A 19,593-nucleotide genomic window follows, 5' to 3' on the forward strand; every position below is an offset into this window, starting at 1 on the left:
CTTTTTTTAAAAAAATTACGGTATTGCTTTATGATTTTGAGTTATTAAAATTTTCTAAAACAATTTTTCCCTTCGTATATACACATAAATATATCATTTAGGCATGACTTGCGACAAGACAATTAGCAGCATCATTTCCCAGACGGGTACAATCTCAAGTCCAAATTACCCAAAGCCATACCAACCAAGAATGCAATGCATATACAATTTTATAGGGAAAGGTAAGGAACGGGTGCAAATTAAATTTTTGGACTTTGATCTCTTTCACCCTTTAAATGACTCCAATCAGTAAATACAAATAAATAAATATTTTATATTAAATACGATTGAATCAAGTTCAGTATCATAATTCGATTTCTGTAAGATTATAAGGAAGGGGTATATCAATTTCTTTCTACAAAATAAAGGTCTATCAAATGGTTCATCGAATTTCCAATATTAATAATTTATATTCCATTCTTTTTTTTAAGGTTCTCAAATAAAACTATTACATATAATAAATAAAATATCGATGTAGTTGTTTAGACGTCGACGTTTTAGAAATAGCCACGAAAACAAATGACCAACAATCAGTTATAGAAGAATTTTGCGGGAATTCTGTTCCTCCTTCTATCATGTCCAGTGGTCATACCTTAAATATGGATTTCAGAGGTTTCACGAGCGGAGATGTTAGGGGATTCAAATTCGATTACGCTTTTATCACGAGTTTTCAATTTATATTGTTTAATTTGAGGTTTTGATTTGTGGCTTGCAGAAATATACCCATTTAATAGTCACTGGCCTTTTTTAAATTTTGTTTTCGCGGCCTGCATCTTAAAATGTAGGCTACCCACTATCTGCTAATATTCAGGGTGGCATTAAAAAATTACTAATTTTACGGGAAATCAGACGAGGTTTCGAAATGTCCACTTTTGCTATGCCGAAAATCTAACTAATTTAATTAACATTTTTGACCCAACCTCTAAAAATGAAACTGAGTTTTGATACATATATGTATTTTTAATTGTTAAAATCGAAATCTAAAAATGACGCATTTTTTATGTTTAGGCTTTTTATTAATTTACCATCATTGCCTTAAAATGATAATCAAAAATAAATATTTATGGTTATTGATTATTTTATATATATTAATTTATAGATTTTGGCATGAAGACGGGTAAGCAGGATAAGAGCTATGGTAAAAAACACCATCTTATAATTTTTATTTTTCAATTTATAAAAATGATTATACAGTGAAATGAAAGGATTTGATTTTTTTTTCAAGTTATTTTACAATAAAAGGGTAGAATTATATTATTCTTAATTATGACATTTAAGACGTAAATTATTGTGAACAAATAAATAAACAAAAATAATATTTTGAAATTTTATTATTTAAAGTTCGGTCTCATCCTCATTTACTGCTAATGAATGATATTTCAACGCAGGCGCGTACGCAGGAATTAGGTTGGGGAAGGGGGGGGATAATAAAATTTTTAAAGAAATATTATTGTTAATTATAAATACTAAGCATAAATTTATTAGGACTAATAACTTTTCTAATACACAATTTTAAACTAATGTAAATTAAAAAAATTATATATATAAACCGGCATTGAAAAACTATAAAATAAATGTGAATTATAAAATATAAAGTGAATATAACCCACGATATGAACCACTTAAATGACCCAAAATTGAAATTTGAATTTTTTGAGCTTTCAAAATATATAAAGAAATTTAAATGTTGGAAATATAAATTAAATACATAAAAAATTTCTTAGGAAAAATTGTATTTTGTATGTTTTGAGCTAATTTTTCAATTATCTATCCTTGCTTTGCGTTAAATGCCTATGAATATTCAAAAGATCCAAATCATTCAATCTACTTTCAGATGTTGTATTTCATAGGTATGTTTTTCACAGACTTGCAGGCCAGGCCCCCGAGCCGGACCGTATTTTAATTTTTTTTAAATATACCCGGGCCGGGCCCGTAATTTTTTTAAAAAAAACACCCGAGCGGCCTGAAAATTTTTTTAGAAAAAATATCTGGGCCGAGCTGTATATTTTAAAACCAAATATTTGAAATCGCCATTATTAGCTATAAAAATCAAAAATAAATATTGTTAAAAAATTCGGGCCGGGCCTGAAAAAAGCCGGGCCGGGCCTGAAATTTTTTTAAAAAAAACCCGGGCCGGAAAAAATTTAAAAAAAAATCTGGGCCGTGTCCTGCAAATGGTACTTCTGCAAGGCTCTGTTATTCTTCTTAAAGAAAATGTTCTCTCATTGGTTTACTAAAGAGCTGCTAATATATATAACCATTTTAATACATTGGGAGTATAATCTAAAATGTATTTGAAATAATGCAAAGCATCCATAGCATTTTTTGGGTCTGTATCAACCATCTAATCCTTTAATCATAGTTATTCAGCTAATAAGGCATCATAAGATATTTTAACATCTTCTTGATAAAAATCTAACAAATATTTATATTTTTTTTCTATCACCATATGAAAAAGGTTGGTAGAAGGGACATTTGTTTTATAATACTCTTCTACTGATCCTATATTAATGTTTTGATGATGAGCTTGCTTGCTGCAAGTCGAGGGGGACAAATATTAAACACTTATAGCTCTGCTTTTGACTCAACAATAACATATAAATATGAAATTCTTCATCAACATTAGCTTTAATTTCCTTGAGTTCTAATAAAATGCTCTCCGCTATTCTCATCTTAATCAAGTCAATGTTATGTTTTTGAAAAGTATTACATAAAATAGTTGTATAATTAAATAATACATTCTAACGAGAAAAAAAATTTGGAATAAGTATTGAATCCAATAATTTTCTTGCTTCAGAGGAAATATTTCTTTCAAGCCATTGTGATATTTCAGTAATAGCATTAATAACCGGCTCTTCTACTCCATAAAAGCTGTTACTGCTTGATGGCGGAGACTCGATCTCGTTGGACTACAATTTCCTTCTCCCTGTTGGACAAGGAGTTTCAGAGATAATTATTATTTGACTAGAAATTTAGATAAATATTACGCCACTAAAATTTGAAAATAATAGATAAATTACGCCAAGGAAAACTTGAAATCGAAATTAATTGATAAAATAACTTAGTAGATGAATGTGATAAATAAATGCAATTATATATATATATATAATATATATGAGATGGGAATAAATATTAACAAATATAATTTAATATTAACAATAATATTTCTGAAAAATATAATCCGGCATCTGCATTTTTTGGCTTTGGAGGGGGGGGGGGATTTGTATCCCTGCCCCCCCCTCTGCGCACGTCAATGTTTCAACGAAATTCTAAAATTTATAAGCTTTTAAGAATAATAAACAATTTTGTGGTCATTTTTGAAAATAATTTTCATATAAAACATTAGGAAAAAAAATTAAAATTTTTGGAGATCCAACCCATTCCAAAATAAATTTTAAAAAAAAGGTAACGAGTCCGAGAAAATATTTATCCAAGTGGATCGGTCCATGGAGGGTTAGGTATATAATAATATCATATTATTGTAAAATGAAATGTGAAATCATACTTTTTCATTGTTTACACATAAGAGAAAACAAAGGACATATTTACCCATTTTATTTTATAATCTTTTCATCACATGTATATAGTAATTTAATAAATTTATTTAATTGCGGTTATTGTTAAAATTTAACGTCTAAGAACGATTTACAAAGTTTTATATTTGTATATTACAGTAAAAAATGTCTATTATGTAACCTTTTTACACTTTGCTATTATATAGCCTTTTTTTAGTCGCATAATGATTTTTTTAAAAAACATAGTGACTTTCGTCACACAAATATAAACACTTTACAAAGACAGGGGCATCGGTACCTTTTGAAATATAATTATAGTTCCTTTTTTGGTAGCACAATTAACTTACATACTAGTTTCTTAATTTGTTTATTTTTAAGATTTTCATTTTTAATTAAAATAAAAATTAATAATGATGATAATAAATAAATAAGCTAAAGGATAACTATATTTTTGTTAATATGATTTTGATAAACATCATATGACTATATTAAATGTCAACTTCTATACCACAAATATAATTTTGTATAATAGCTTACACTGAAAATTTTTTTAGATTGCGCGTTTGAATTCAATAGTTTGGAAGTTAATAATGGTACCTTCAGTAGTCCCAATTTCCCCGGCTTGTATCCTAGGGATACGGAATGTTATTATTTGTTTTACGGTTCCCCGGAAGAAAAAGTCAGGATCATCTTTTTGTATTTTAACGTCGAAGGCATATATCCGTAATTATTTTTTGATTGAAATTCTAAAATTATTTATTAAATAGCCTAATTATATCTCCTCAACTAATCTTCTATTATAATATTTAAAATGATTTTTTTTTTAAATGGCGGGAATAAGACAATTAATTATTTCTGAAAAATACAAAATTTTAGGCGCCTATGCACCATAATTATTGAGTTGAGATCTTAGAGAAAAAAATTAACTCCGGTCTCCCCTTACTCATAAAATATTTAATAGAAAGGAAATCGCTTGAAAAATTTAATCAATGAAAGCTTCACAATTTCAAAATCTTATTTAGACAAATTAAATTCTATCTATGTATTATGTGTATAGGATCCTTAAATAAAACATAAAACAAGTTAGAAATTCATTGGTTATAATTTCATTAACACATTATGTTTTAGATGCATAGGCAATTCGGAGAGCGATTATTTAGAGCTATCAAATTACAGATCCGTTGATCGAAAATTTCCAAGGTATTGCGGAGGCAATAAACCAACCACTATAGAATCAGACAATAATTTTTTCAGAATAACTTTCAAAAGCAACTCCTTGTTCGATGCAACGGGCTTCGAGGCCCACTATCAATTCTTTCAACCTATGGGTATGAAAAATATTTTATTATTGTAAAACAACGCTGCTAAATCTTCATTTTTAGAATATTATAAAATTTTTTTAAAATAAGGAGTATTAAAATTAAAATAAGAAATGTGGTACTATGTTTGCTATGGTTATTTCATTTTTTATTTACAATATATCATTCATACATATTACATACAATATACTTTTTTTAGTGTTAAAGTATTTTTCCAAAGCTATTTACTTTGTCCAAAAAGTAAATAATTACAGCATAGTTTTCTTACTTGAATTGTAGGACTAGGTTACAGCTAATCAAATTTAATTGTTACATTTATAGTTAACTAAATCAAAATTAATTGTATGATTTACTTAATACAATATACAAATGCTGACAGAAAAAAAATATTAGACTATATATTATGTATCTCGTAGGAGTTTTGCCAATTCAGAACTAATTTATAACCCAGCTATTAACACACTTTGAAACTTTAAATCATTTATAACGTACGTTTTTAAAAAATTAACTTAACACCATCCTCTACTCCCTCTCCAACACCATCCTCTACTCCCTCTCCCCAAAAATGTATACAATATAATCATTATAAATTAGAATTTGAAAGAAAAATAAAAAGTTAATAATTTTTGAAAATAATGTGACTATAATTGAAAATTTTTAGAAAAAAAGCATTTTTATAAAAGAAAGTTGAAAACCAAAATTTTTTTTATATAAATATAACAGCAGCCAAAGGCCTACAACATTAAACGCGTATTAATATATCAAATAAAAATTATGGACGCGTAAAACGCTCACCGATAATAGTCGACCGCGTCCACGCCCATAATGGTATAAATTAAAAAGAATACGTTCGATTTCAATGGACGCGTTTATGCTTTCAAAGTCTTATGATGTTTTTTAAAATTTAATCTCTAGTATAAATACTTTTATTATATTTTTTAAAACAATATATTATGTTATGATAAAAAATTATAGGCCTATTTTGAGCATATAATTATGAATACAGTATAATAGAGCGATAAAAAATAAATTTATAAAAAATTTTCTTATTAATTTTTTGATAATCACTGCATTTTAAAATTTTCATTTGATATGCATGACTTGGTAGTATCGATATAGTGTTAGTTTTGGGAAAAACTCACTCAACAGGGATCCAAACTGAACCGATTACGGCGTTAAACTCGCTAAACAATTCTTTCAAAAGGGGTATTTTATTATCGAACACTGAACCGAACCTTAACCATTGCTTCAAAAAATTGAGCTATGCCATCAACCTGAACCGAACCGATAAAATGCCTCTGAACCGGTTCGAGACTCATGATTTTATGCTTATAAAATAATATGTAAGTTATTATTAGTATAATTGAAAAAATTTCAATTATATTCTAATTATTTTAAAGATTATTATGAATCTGATTGATAAGTGTAGGTAATAATTTTTGTAAACTTTAGTAAATTGTCATTTAACAACATTTTCCTCTAAGCTTATAAATTATAAGGCTTAGAGAAAAATTAAATCCAAAATATTATTATAAATCACATATCAAATTTGATATCATATTGGCAGTGCATGCTACCAGAGTTAGTGTGGACTATGGAAAGATGTTTTTCAACAATTAAATTTATAAGCTATTTCCTTATAGATGTAATTTGAGTGGGATGAATTTTGAAAATATATTCATTGTGTGGCTTAATAAAAAAAATTTAAGTAAAAAAAGTAAAATATTGTTCATATTAAAATTAATCATTGATATTTATTTTTATATTTATCAAATATAAATTATGGAGGAAAATTTTACCTAATAGTGCCCTCCCCCCATAATGGTATAAATTAAGAAGGATAGTGTTTTAAGGATACATGCTAGCTTGTGTTTTTAAATTAATGATCAAATAAAACTATTATTTTCCCTATTACATAATTCGAAAATTGTTAGGTTTGAATACAAAAGTGTTCAAACCGGTTTGTAGCAATAGTTCGAACCGAAACGCGATATATTTGATATATTTGACGAATCACCAACCTGAACCTTGAACTGTTATGTGTATCCGAATCCGAACCGATATTCGTTTCAGTTTGGATCCCTGGAAAAAATTGACAAACCTATATTTCTTATTTAAAAAATTTTATATTTGAGCAATAATTTGGAATAATTTTTTTTATATCAGAAATGAAAAATATTTATATATTTGAAATCACCATTAGTAAAGCATATATTTTTTATTTTTAATACGTTAAAAAATATATACCTTTAGCCAATTAGGAAATTTTTAATTAAGAAATATTTTATAATTACAATTATACATCAGGCCAAGTCCCAGACTAAATTTTCTTTAATCTGAGGACTGGGGCCTAAAAATAAACTCTTATGTGGTTAGTAAGAAACATGTACCTTTTATTCAAATAAATACTTATTTTTTTGTTAGTAAAATACTGACTTTATACTACATCTTTTTTGTTCTTATAGTAATATGTAGGTATATTTTTAATTCTATATTACTATTAATGATCTACATCGTTAATGTTTCAAGCATGGCCAGGCCCGAGATTGAAAATTTCTCCCGCCCAATGACATTTTTTATGCCGCCGAAGAGTCCAGCCAAAATATAAATCATTTGTCCACCCGACCTGGCTCTAATTTATTTAAATACAGAATATATGGCTCCTAGTTTCAATAATTAAATATTTTTTTAATTGAAAAAAATACTATACAAATAAAAAAATAAAGGTGCCTCATTTCTTGCAAAAATTTTATATCTATTTTATTTAACAAAATTGATTCATATGTCTATTTAAAAAGGTCCGGCTCGAATTATTTTTTTAAAAAATGAACCGGCCCGCAAAATGGGTTGGGTCCCGCTAGAGGACCCAACCTAATTTTGTAAATATCTATTTACTATATTTGTTAATAAGATTTATGTCATCGAGGACTTGTTATTTAATAGCAGGAAAATACCGTAATTTTTTAAATAAACCATAATTTGATTATGGCCAGAAATTATTAAATATATTAAGATCTATGAGCCAAAATGGCAGTTAAGATTGATTAGTTTCATTTATTTAATGTATAAAATGGATTAATCGTCATTATATACAGTTGAGAAGCAGTTAAAATCATCCTATAAATTTAAATCAACCCAAAAAAAATCACGGTGTTTCCCTAAAGATTTATATAAATAAAGGATATAATATATTTCTTTCTGTATTTAAACATCTAAACAATTGTTCCTATTTTGAGAGCTTAGTTGTATAGTAATTTGGGGCCATTGTACCCTTTAATTCTACGCCTATCAATTTCGATATTAGGGCCGATTATTTTTTTCTATTTATAATTTATTTCTGTTAAAAACAGCTCTCAATATAGCAATTGGCACCGCTGGCTCTCTCCACGGTGCCGCCATTATAATCTGCTTGAAGATTTATTGCTAAACATAAATATAGAATAAGATTATGATATAAAAAATATATTATAACCAGGGAAATGGAACTCGAAACTTGGAAAAATTAGAAAAGGGATATATAGCTCCTAGCTTAATTCTAGTTTCAATATCCACTTACTCAGAGTATTATTGTCAAAGATTATAAAACCTTTCTTGATATTTTTTTTATTAATTTTTGGTTAATTTTAGTTTTATTATGTAATAATTAAATTTTTAAAAATCTTCATAAATATTTCTTATTGAGATTACTTTATAAAAATTATGAAAAATGACAGCTATAATTTAAATGAATTATCTGACATGTGATTTATAGCGTTTTTGCCTTATATCGTTGAAGGTTCAATAAAGCTGCGTTAGGTATTCCTCATCTCTATCTAACTGAATAAATTAAGTTGGGTAAAAAAAATTTAAACTACACATTTATGGGCCATTCGCACGTAGTTGTAGGCAAAACAGTCCGAGAATTGTAAACCATAGGCTAAGATAAAGATTTGGGCAAATCAAAAGCCTATACCAGAGAATTTCGCATATATTCAATTACTTTATAGGATAGGAGAAAGTCTGATTTTAATTTTCAATGTTAAATAAGAAAATTTTGTTAGTGTTGATGTTAGCTTTATGAATAAATTTAAAGTCTTGTTATCCATATCTAAAACAATATAATTAAAAAAAACTTTTTAATCTTTCTATTCCATTGAAATTCCCATTTCACCAATATCCATCATATGGATATCAAAAATCCTTTTAGCTAAATTTAATTTCTAATTTATTTATAATCGATAAAATATTAGTGATGCCACTCTGATGTAACAAGGATAATCCTTTAATTATAAATTTATTTTCGAAGAACGAAGAATACACCAATACATGGAAAAGATTTAAAATCATTATATAACCAATGATTCCCAAAATAAAATTATATAAAAATTGATACATTGATTAGAAATTAGTAAAATTTTTAGAATATGCACCGCCGGTCGATGCTTTATTAGCTAGCAACTAACTAAGCTTTCTGACAATTGCTGCTGCCAAATTAGATCTCAACTCCTAAATCTAAACTACTAATATAATATTATTTGTTTATATAACCGAATACACGGTAGTCTCATATGCTCTGTTACTTAATTTAATGTGCTTTGATTTTTATATTTGAAAAATTGAAATACATTTAAAAAATTTAATAGAATTTAGATAAGATACATTTTAGTTAGTTACTATTTGACATAGCTGGCGATATTTTATAGACGCGTAAGTGACCCTTGTTCTTTTCTACTCAAATTATTTAAAAATATTAATTTACCTACAATAATTTTGATGTTTTTTTAAATATTATATATATATATTTTATTTAATTTTTTATTCAGAAAACAAAATCCATTACAATTATCCAAATGATGCAAAAATCACTTTGCCACCTCACTTACTAACGTTGTTGTTGATGCTATATGCCCTTTTATCCATCCCTTAAAACATGTACAATTCTATATATTAGTATAAATTTTGCTAATAAAATAATTCATAATTATAGGAAAATCCTCAAAGAATCTCCACGGAGCAGTCTTCCAGAAAAATGATTCATGATCAAGAAAACTTACAAATTAATCCAATCATAAATTAAATATTATAATCTGTAATTTATTTAGTATTTATTTTTGTAAAAATACATTCAGTCAATAAAATGCAATATAATAATTTATTTCGAATTTTATAAAAAATAGTTTCAACATGATTTCTATGTATTATACCCTATACCTCTGAATTTGAATGAAATAAATGTCTGAAAAGTAGAAAAGTTTTATTTAATAAACATTGGCGTTTCTAAGGGGAGGAGGATGGGTAATAACTTCTAGCTGAGAAATGTTTGTTAATTAAGATTTTGACATATTAGATAGAATTATCTTATATATTTTATATAATATTTTCCTGGCAGCATTACAAAAATTGTTTTCTAGTCATTTTCTATCTAAATCACGAAACCAATTATGAATAATAGATTTCCGATTATTTATGAAATTAAAAACATAGTAAATCTGATTTTACAGAAAATTAGGGTTATGCCAATATTATTAGATTTTGGGTGGAATAAAATTAAAGTCAAAAAAGCTAAATATTCAACTAAAAAATATTGTTATATACACCACCAAGAATGTGCCACAAAGCTCATAATTAAGGTTTTTTTAAAATCTGGGTAATTAATGAATGAGCAAATATTCACTTAAAAACTTTAAATTGGGGTAATGCATCAAGACACCCAGTTCGGAAATAACATGTTTTCCCTATCTTAGTTATATTATATATTTTTTTAAAATGTGTAATATAAAAATAAGATATATTAATTTGTAGAAAAAGTAATGCGATAGCAATATCATAATTTAAAAGAGATCTTAAGATATAAAAATTTAAAAGAAAATACCACATAGAACGTGGATAGAAAGTAGATAATCAAAAAAATATAATTTGGAAGTTTTATTCATTGATATGGAAGGAATTTGAGGAAAAATCACGAATCATTCTTAGAAATATTATAAAACATTTTAATTTATCCAGCCTTTATATCATGTAAAAATGATGGGATTGCTTTCTACCCTTCACCCATCTCACTTTTGGGCTTTTCTCTTCAACAACAGTTCAATTTTAATACATACCAGTCATGATCCTAATATTATAGATTCTACTCAAACTTGAGAAATTGTTAGCCCCAAATCCATATTCTAGAAAGCTTAGGATATTCCCTTATTATCTCATTCCATTGAGTGCCTCTTATCAATGATTCATAGAACATGTTCTAGCCAAATTATTTTAAATTTTAAATTTGGCGATGAATGGTTGTTAGCAATTAATTTCATCTTCTGCATTAATTCACAAATTTTTTGGTATACTAAACTCCATATTTATTTCTAGGGCTGTGCTAGTTCATAAATTTTTCACCAATCCAATCTAACATAATTACAAGAATTGGGAATTTTAATGGAATAGCAAGATTAAAATGTTAATGTATTGGGAATTTCAATGGAATAGCTAGATTAAGAAGTTATTAATTATTTAATTATATATGTTTTAGATGGTCAATATGAAAAGACTTTTTAATTATTCATTTCGCTAACATTAACACCTGCAGAATTTTCTTATTTACCATAGACAATTAAAATCAGCCCTTCCCCTACCCCGCCAGATTATTAAAGATTTGCACAATTCTCGGGTATAGACTTTTGTTTTGCCCAACTCTTTTTATTTAGCCTAAGTCCTATGACTATTACGGTTACATATGCGTGTGGCTTATTCAGAAAAGGGTGAAGAGCCTATCATGTTTTCTTATTTTTAAATATCCAATACAATGGATTTGAGGAAAACCACCTAGCATAACTCTTTATATATACATCTAGAGTGCGAAACATTTTTATCATGTCACATAATTGATATGCAATATTTTAATATTTTTTCCCCAAAAGTAAATCATTTTATTTAAAATATGGGCATTTTTTATGGCTGAATATAATATTGATTAGGGGTGCACCGATACCACTTTTTGGAGGCTGATCCGATCCAATATTAAAGTGATAACGGCCGATTACCGATCCTATATCATATCTAATTTTGTATTCTGTAAAGATACTAATGGTTTTAATTTTTAATATACTTTTTATAACATCTATAATCTAACTATACCAAAACTTATGTCATTTAAATATATTATAATGATCAGTTAGTTTATATTCAATTCAAATTGCAATTCTAAAAGTATATAAAATATTTTTATTGTTAAATTACTTTTATATAATAAGTAATAACATTAATCTATATACAAAAATAAGTAATAAACAAATATTATGAAATTTGAAATAAATATGTAAAATAATATTTAATATTAATATATCGAAGATTTCTTTTTAGAAATACCAGAATTTCAAATTTATCAGAGGTAAGCTTGCGGCGATGGTAACTGTCAATATCACCAGCTTCACTAAAAAGAGATTCTGAAGAAATTATCGCACACTTTAATAAACAGAATACGCAAAAAAATTAACAGTATGGCAGAATGTTTATTAAGTAATTATTATTATTAAAGAAATAAATATAAAAATGGATTTCGATCTTATTTATAAAAATAAATGATTTTAGATATAACTTTTTTTAAAAACATTTTATTTTTGTAAACGCCATATTTTATCGGATCGGAAAATGTTATAGTATTGGCCGTTAACCGATATTTAAAATGGGTAAAATATCGGACCGATCCGATAAAAATATCGGTACATCCCTATTATTGATAAATGGTTCAATTTAGTTAATTTCAAAAAATGGTAAATCAAAATTTTAGATAAAATATTACTATAAGTTCAACAATAGATGTCTCAAACCTTTTGGCTGTTCGTCGGTGGGCAATCAATCCTGGATAATTTACTATTGGCCTAAAATTTTTAAATAAAACCTTTTTAAAAATTGTCCAAATTGAGCAGTTGTTAAATCTCGCTACAAGTAGCGCGCTACTTTTTCTCAAATTTTTTTGCGCTCCTTTTTTTGAAAGTAGCTAAGTAGCGCTGTAACTATAAAAGTGATAATTTAAATAAATGATAATTAATTATAATTTATTTAATTTTGAAATTTATATTTTCAATTTGTATTATAAACCTAAATCATCTGGTGTAAATTATTAAAAAGTCATCGCAAATGGATATGCAAATCGATGTAAGTCAGACAATTATGATATTAATAAAATGGAAGGTACCCTAGACTAAAATGTTCTTGATAACAATAATACAAATTTTCCATTTCCAAAATTTGAAGATATTTTCAAATTGTAAAATAAAAGGTGGAAATTTATTTATTTAAACTGTAAAAAAATATATCCTCAATGTAGCTATAACCTCGAAAAACACCTAAAGGCAATTGTCATTTTTAAATTATAACAGTGGTGACTACATTCAAAAAGACCAATTCAATTCAAGCTAAATTGATTAATAATAAATGTTGCACAAGCCAATATTTCTCAGAAACTGACCGATAGTTCTTGTCGATTTTATATAATCCATTTGTCGCAAAGATGTCCTAGTTAGAACCATAAGACTTCCATTGATAATTTTTTGAAAATAAAGGATACTAATATAATAGAAAATCATCTAGAGGCGTTTTTTAGATCTAAAATACAAATTTTTCTTATATTTATAAAATTAAATACTGCCTTGCACTCAAGTGCTAGTGTTGAGAGATTATTTAGTAAGGCAAAACTTATACTTTCTGATCGTCGATTTAGACTTGTGAATGATAGTAATGATTTTATTATTAAATACAACAAAATAAATTTAAAAAATGAATATTACTATAAATAGTTATTATTATTACATAAATTATAGTTTTTTTACATGAATTTTTTTATAATCAAAACTAACTATATCTAAATATTTATAAATGTTGATTTTTATATATTATATACTATGCAATTACATTATAAACAAAAATAAAACAAATTTATTTCTAATTTTTTTTTATAAAAAGTAGCCTAAAAAGTAACCAAAACTTACTTTTAAAAAATAGTAGCTAATAGGGCGCTACTTTATTTTGACAAATAGATGTAAGTGTAGTGCACTACTTTTAAAAGTAGGGTTTAAAAACACTTAAATTGAGCCATTTGAATGTATTCAGATAAATAACAATGCTCTATCTTTTAAAATAATTTGATTTAAACATTGGTTCCTTTAATTAAATTTATTTTCAAATATTGATCTGATACTATAGTTATAAAAAAACATTGAATATTGGCCCTGAGCCTAGTTAATAGATGAGAATTTATATAAAATTGGTTTAAATATTGAGATATTATCATTTAAATTAAATCACAAGAAAAAAGATTAAAAGCACTTACTTTCCTCATCAGCTAAAATTTTTTTATATAATTTTATAAATTCCAAGTAGTGTTGACCAGTTTTTTTTAAAATTTATGAAGGTAATAGTCATTTTTTAATATTAACCACTATTTTAGTTAAAATTTAAAGGTGATAGCAAGTCAGTGCCTTTTACTATTGTGAGGGCATGATTTAATTACTTTATTAAAATTTTATGGGGTTTAGGTCAATAAAACCATGCCCATTTAGGGTACCCCACACCCTTAAATTTAACAAATTTACATACCCCCCCCCCCCCCCAAATCTCTACTCTAATTATTTAAATAAAAAATAATGGTATTTGTGAAAATTAAACTATTAAACACAGCTGGATAAAATGTTTATTAGTTAGCCAAACTTTTTATGAGGGGATGCCTGAGGTAGGTTACCCTCTAAGGAGGGTCTCAGAATTAAAGAGCTTAGGGAAGATTAGAGGACACTGTATCAAGTATCAGCATATCTTTTGAAATAAAAAATACTTTAAAAAAAGTAAATTTAATTTACCAAAATGCATCTAAAATATTTTTATTAATATTTAAGTATTGGATTCAAAAAGCAAGAAACAATTTATATAATATAATTAATTTAAAAAAAATTTGTGTATCAAAATTTATAAGGCTTCTAATATACAACACATCTTGACTTTATAATAATAATAAATTTTTATATATTAATAATCTTCATCTGAATAATCATCAATTTGTCTTCTTTCAAACTATTGGCATTTTAATGTAAATAATTTATTAAAGGTTATACATACTTTTACAATTGTTTTTGGTTTTTGCTGTTGATTTAATTGTTCAAGTAATTTAACCATTTGATCTTCATTTAACTATTTATTTCAAATATAGAGGAAACAATAATAAAAAATTTAAGTCATATTATTAACTTGATGTTGAATTCGACCATATTGAGCCATTTGAATAATCATATTCTCTAAGGCCTTACCTTTATCTGGTTTAGCAAGAGTTATATTACTCACTAGAATGAATTAATTTAGGAATAATCATAATTAAATACATCTTGCCCTGGCTTTTTGGTCTAATACAGATGAAAGTATTGTATTTCTTAACTGCTCTTGTTGATCAGCATTTTCTCTAACTTTTTCATCCTTTTTATAATCTGGTTTCTTAAAAATAATTAGGTTATTAATTTATTCAAAGCTAAAAACATTTTCAGATTTTTGTAGATTTTGATCAGAAACATTTTGAAGTGATAAATCCATAATATTTTATTTATAACATTTATTAAATAGATGGAGCTAAATATTTAAATTTTCGATATATATTATTGGCATGGTAATATATCAAGTACAATAGGATTATCTTAAAATTACTAGCTATGCTATGCTACAATATACAAATCTGAATTTGAAATATTAACATCTTAATAAATTTAAATAGTAGTTAATTATTATATAGATAAATTTAATAATTAGTATATAAGTTAATATTGAATAATGATTTAAATTCTGCATTCTTTTGTATAGGTAGAAATATAAGTTAAATATTAAAAAAATAAAACGGTAAATATGTTTTTAATTTATTAATAGATAATTGTCATGCCACTAATATTTAAAAATCTTAGAAACGCATGATGATTAGCTAAGATTAAGAAACATTTTATTACATTAAAAAACAATTAAATTGTGTTAATACTATATGTACAAAATTTATACTATATATAATATTATCTTAGAATATAAAATAGAATAATTTAGTAAAAATGGCGATATATTTTATAAAAGGTAATAGGTAATGGAATATTTTATAAAATGTCACAGGTAGAAATCGCTATATTTTATAAAATGTCATTCGAATATTATAATTGTTATAAATTATTTTAATTAATATTATTTATTTAAATTTATTTAAATTAATTTAATATTATATTTTTATAATTATTATAATTTATATATATTTATGAGACAGATCTCAGGGGACCCCAATGAAGGATTTTACCTTCGCCAGTTAATTTCCCTAGAAATTTGGCCGCCAGCAGATTTCCCTGGTTATTTTCCGGTCTAATTTTTTAAGTATTCACTCTTCTCTTGGATGATATATACCCCCTCCCCCCTTTTTTTAAAATATATATTTTTTTTAATAGTCCTTTTTAATGTCTTCATAGATTATATTTATATTATATATTTATTTTTTTTATATTTAATTTTTAATATATCCATTATAATATATATTTTTTAATCCTCTGTAATTTAATGATTATGAATAAATAATAAAGTAATCTATAATAATAAAAAAAAAAAATTATAATTATAATTATAATTATTATTTTATTTTAATTAATATTAATATATTCTTTTCATCTATAACAAAAAAATTAGTCTCTTTCAAAGCTTATCGCTTTTAATAGGGAATTAGCTTTTATAATATTAAATTCCTTTAATAAAAATATATGAACTAATTAGACACAAACATTCTTTTGAAACTAAAACAGTAAGATATTTAGATTTTGTTTCTCTGGTGAAGGGTGATCCTCATAAATACGCCACAAATACTGACCGCCTTTTTTTCAGGGAATTGGGTTCCACTTTTAAAAATAACAGGGTCGGGTACAACAGAAATTAGTATATAAGGATGGCGCCATGCTAAACTAGGATAATTTTTATAACAGGTTTTTTACTAATAAAGCCATTCCTAATTCAATCACATGCCCATCAAATTGTTAAAAATTTTAAGGGTTCGATTTATATGGAAGAATTATTCATTAATTTTTGGGCAGCATATAGTTACCTGTGTGCGTAAAATGTTTGTATTTTCTTTTGGAATATCAAATCAGTATTGAATCTTTTTAAGATTCCAAGTTGTTCCAGCTGTATTTATATTGCACAACCATTCAGATATATATATTCTCATTCTTTCACTAAATCATATGTCAGAAAAAAAATTAATCAAACAAGGTGCCGAGAGTAGAATATATATTATTGATCATCTAGGTCAGAATATTATACAAAAGGAGAGGTTTCCTAAAAAATATAGAATAGAACAACTAGATAAAATGATTACCAAGCAAAGAATGAAAGCAGAATTAAAAGCACTTAGTAAATGTCACAATGCAAGTTTGATATACTATATTATTAATTTTCATTTGTAAAATATAATAGATATAAAGGTACCAATTGTTTACAATTCCGATTTTAAAACTCACTCAATATTTATGGAATATTTTCCTAATGCTATAACAGTAAAAGATGCATTTAATAAATTCAATATTGATAATGATAAAATTGGTATTGAAAGATTGGGAAATATATTAGGACATACAATAGGTTTATTTACATAAACCTAGCCAATATATATTAATATTTCAATGCAAATTAATTCAATAAAGTCTAATTATACAACTTTAATTAATTTTATTTTCAAATGTTATGCCCTATTAATTTATATCTTATTCTATATTATTTGTTTTAAAACTATGAATAAAGGCAAATTACATAATAATGGAATTATTCATGGAGACCTTACAACATCAAATTTTTTAATCGAAAACTATAAATATTCTGAAAATCCTAACACCATATCAGAATTAATTACCATTGATTTTGGCTTGAGTAGATTTTTTGATTCTTCACAAAATGTTTTTATTTCATCAATCTTAGAAGATAAGGCAGTTGATCTCTATGTTCTTGAAAGAGCTTTTATAAGCACCCATTCAGACTTGACTGATATAATGGAAAATGTCATATTAAAAGCTTATATTTCTGAAGTTGATAATAATTTTGGTAATATCAAAAAATCAAACCCAAATCTTCTTGTTGACAATATTCTTCAAACTCAATTGAATACAAATTTAAATGACAATGAAAGTGATATTAGTGATGATGAAATCATAATTAATGATAAACTTAATAAAAGCATCAATTATAACACAAATAAAACTGCTTCTTCATTTATTTTCAAAAAATTAGCTGAAGTAAGACTAAGGGGAAGAAAAAGAACAATGGTTGGATGATTTTTATATTATTTGATTATTGTATAATTGTGCAAAGTTTGTTCATTAAATTGTTAATCAATAAAGATGTAGACCATTATTTATCTAAATTTTTTTTAAAGATTTGAACATAAATATATAAATGTGGTTCAAGAAGATTCTATAAATTAATAACAAATTTTTACACATTTGGGTAAAATGAAGGGGCACTTATGATTCACCTTTTTCATGATTTGAGCTAAGATTAGTTTAGATTATATGACAAGAGTTAGATTACTATATAGACAAATGTAGCACTATTACAAAAAGATGCCAGACAAAAATGTACTTTATATATTTTTAAAAATCCAAAATAAAACAACATGGGGTGTAACAATTGTTAATTAATATATTAAAGCTCTGTATGGACCAATACAATGCCAAAAATTTGGGTTGTTCAGATTCAGATCTTTATTTTAATATTTTATTTTAGAGAAGACAGACTCAGACATTGATAAAAATTATTATTTTCTTAATATTTTTATGAATATTATTTTTAAGAATAACCATATAATTGTATATTATCATTCAGATATAATTTTTTAGATTTTGTTATGTTTATATCTTTTAACTTTTGTTCAGATATAATAATTTTTATTGGTTATACAAATGAGAAATCTGCAAAAGCCCATGGGCTGGTCCGAGTAACAGCTGATTTTTTTTTATTTGAGCAGGGCTGGGCAATGTTTCATGAATTCAAATATTTTATAGAAGTGATAATCAATAAAGTATTGTGTTTTTAATTAACTACTCCCCAATATTATAAAAAGTTGTTTATTTTTGTGTTAATTTAAATAGGGCTGGGCCAGGCAACTTTAGTGAAAAATTGAAACTAGGCTAGGCATTAACTAAATTCCCATCAGTTCAGCTAGGAATTTTGCTATTTGCAGACATCTAATGCAAATAATTATAAAAGAATATTGCGCTAATATTATTATACAGAAAGAAAAGATATATAAAAGACCTGCAAACCTGGACCCTAATCCCTGCCCAGAACTTCTTAAGAAATTAAAAATACTAGCTGGGCCGATATAAGGAAAAAATTATGTTTATATCTAATAATCAGTTGCAAAATTTAGAAAATCATGTAAATAGCGTTTAATAATTGATTGCTCATTTTTTTAATCTCCCTTATAATTTTGAAAATACAGCCAAAATTATATAAAATAACGAAAGGCGGATTTTAAAATATCCCGGGCTTGGCCTGAAAATGATAATTTTTTTCAAATCCGAGCTTGGCTTAAAATTTTGACCTCTTCAGATGTCTGATATTTAAACCTACTTTTTAGTTTTGTATTTCAATAATAAAAAAGATTTAAAAAAATTATAATAAAATAAAAACCATTCCTTTTTTTAATTAGCGAATGTAAAATGAATTTAAAAAAGAGGATGGTCAAACGATAATGAAAAACT

At 25.7% G+C, this 19,593-nt stretch overlaps 3 protein-coding genes across 4 annotated transcripts in view; 2 read left to right on the forward strand and 1 right to left on the reverse strand.

The window, feature by feature from the left end:
• The window catches only part of LOC135925395 (suppressor of lurcher protein 1-like), a 41,626-nt gene extending 31,564 nt beyond the window's left edge, over positions 1 to 10,062 (forward strand). For both annotated transcript variants that reach the window (XM_065460688.1, XM_065460687.1), the window contains exons 7-13: positions 102 to 288; positions 518 to 705; positions 1,139 to 1,177; positions 4,109 to 4,277; positions 4,683 to 4,882; positions 9,676 to 9,784; positions 9,840 to 10,062. In XM_065460688.1, the coding sequence (XP_065316760.1) occupies positions 102 to 288; positions 518 to 705; positions 1,139 to 1,177; positions 4,109 to 4,277; positions 4,683 to 4,882; positions 9,676 to 9,779 (887 nt within the window). In that variant the 3' untranslated portion in view covers positions 9,780 to 9,784; positions 9,840 to 10,062. The remainder of the gene's footprint in view (positions 1 to 101; positions 289 to 517; positions 706 to 1,138; positions 1,178 to 4,108; positions 4,278 to 4,682; positions 4,883 to 9,675; positions 9,785 to 9,839) is intronic.
• Positions 10,063 to 14,719: 4,657 nt separating this feature from the next.
• LOC135924840 (programmed cell death protein 5-like) lies at positions 14,720 to 15,462 on the reverse strand. The gene is made up of 5 exons (XM_065459965.1): positions 15,362 to 15,462; positions 15,211 to 15,319; positions 15,080 to 15,171; positions 14,951 to 15,022; positions 14,720 to 14,905 (listed from the first exon to the last, which is right to left on the reverse strand). Exons 1-5 carry the CDS (start codon positions 15,413 to 15,415, stop codon positions 14,861 to 14,863), a joined length of 372 nt encoding a protein of 123 aa, XP_065316037.1. The 5' UTR covers positions 15,416 to 15,462; the 3' UTR covers positions 14,720 to 14,860.
• Positions 15,463 to 17,044: 1,582 nt separating this feature from the next.
• On the forward strand, positions 17,045 to 18,228 carry LOC135924709 (EKC/KEOPS complex subunit TP53RK-like). Its single transcript, XM_065459810.1, has 3 exons — positions 17,045 to 17,266; positions 17,312 to 17,476; positions 17,636 to 18,228. Exons 1-3 carry the CDS (start codon positions 17,080 to 17,082, stop codon positions 18,160 to 18,162), a joined length of 879 nt encoding a protein of 292 aa, XP_065315882.1. The 5' UTR covers positions 17,045 to 17,079; the 3' UTR covers positions 18,163 to 18,228.
• The last annotated feature ends 1,365 nt before the right edge of the window (positions 18,229 to 19,593 follow it).

This window comes from Gordionus sp. m RMFG-2023, chromosome 2 (assembly GCF_954871325.1).
Source record: "Gordionus sp. m RMFG-2023 chromosome 2, tfGorSpeb1-WG-v2, whole genome shotgun sequence".
Taxonomy (NCBI): Eukaryota; Metazoa; Nematomorpha; class Gordioida; order Chordodea; family Parachordodidae; genus Gordionus; species Gordionus sp. m RMFG-2023.

Excerpts from the sequence above, each read along its gene's own strand:
- LOC135924709 (XM_065459810.1), top strand. The coding sequence starts at position 17,080 with ATGTCAGAAAAAAAATTAATCAAACAAGGTGCCGAGAGTAGAATATAT. Across the intron at positions 17,267-17,311 it reads TAGTAAATGTCACAATGCAA|ATATAAAGGTACCAATTGTT; the intron begins GTTTGATATACT and ends AAAATATAATAG. Across the intron at positions 17,477-17,635 it reads TATATTAGGACATACAATAG|GCAAATTACATAATAATGGA; the intron begins GTTTATTTACAT and ends CTATGAATAAAG.
- LOC135924840 (XM_065459965.1), bottom strand. The coding sequence starts at position 15,415 with ATGGATTTATCACTTCAAAATGTTTCTGATCAAAATCTACAAAAATCT. Across the intron at positions 15,320-15,361 it reads ATCTACAAAAATCTGAAAAT|AAACCAGATTATAAAAAGGA; the intron begins GTTTTTAGCTTT and ends ATTATTTTTAAG. Across the intron at positions 14,906-14,950 it reads AACCAAAAACAATTGTAAAA|TTTGAAAGAAGACAAATTGA; the intron begins GTATGTATAACC and ends AAATGCCAATAG.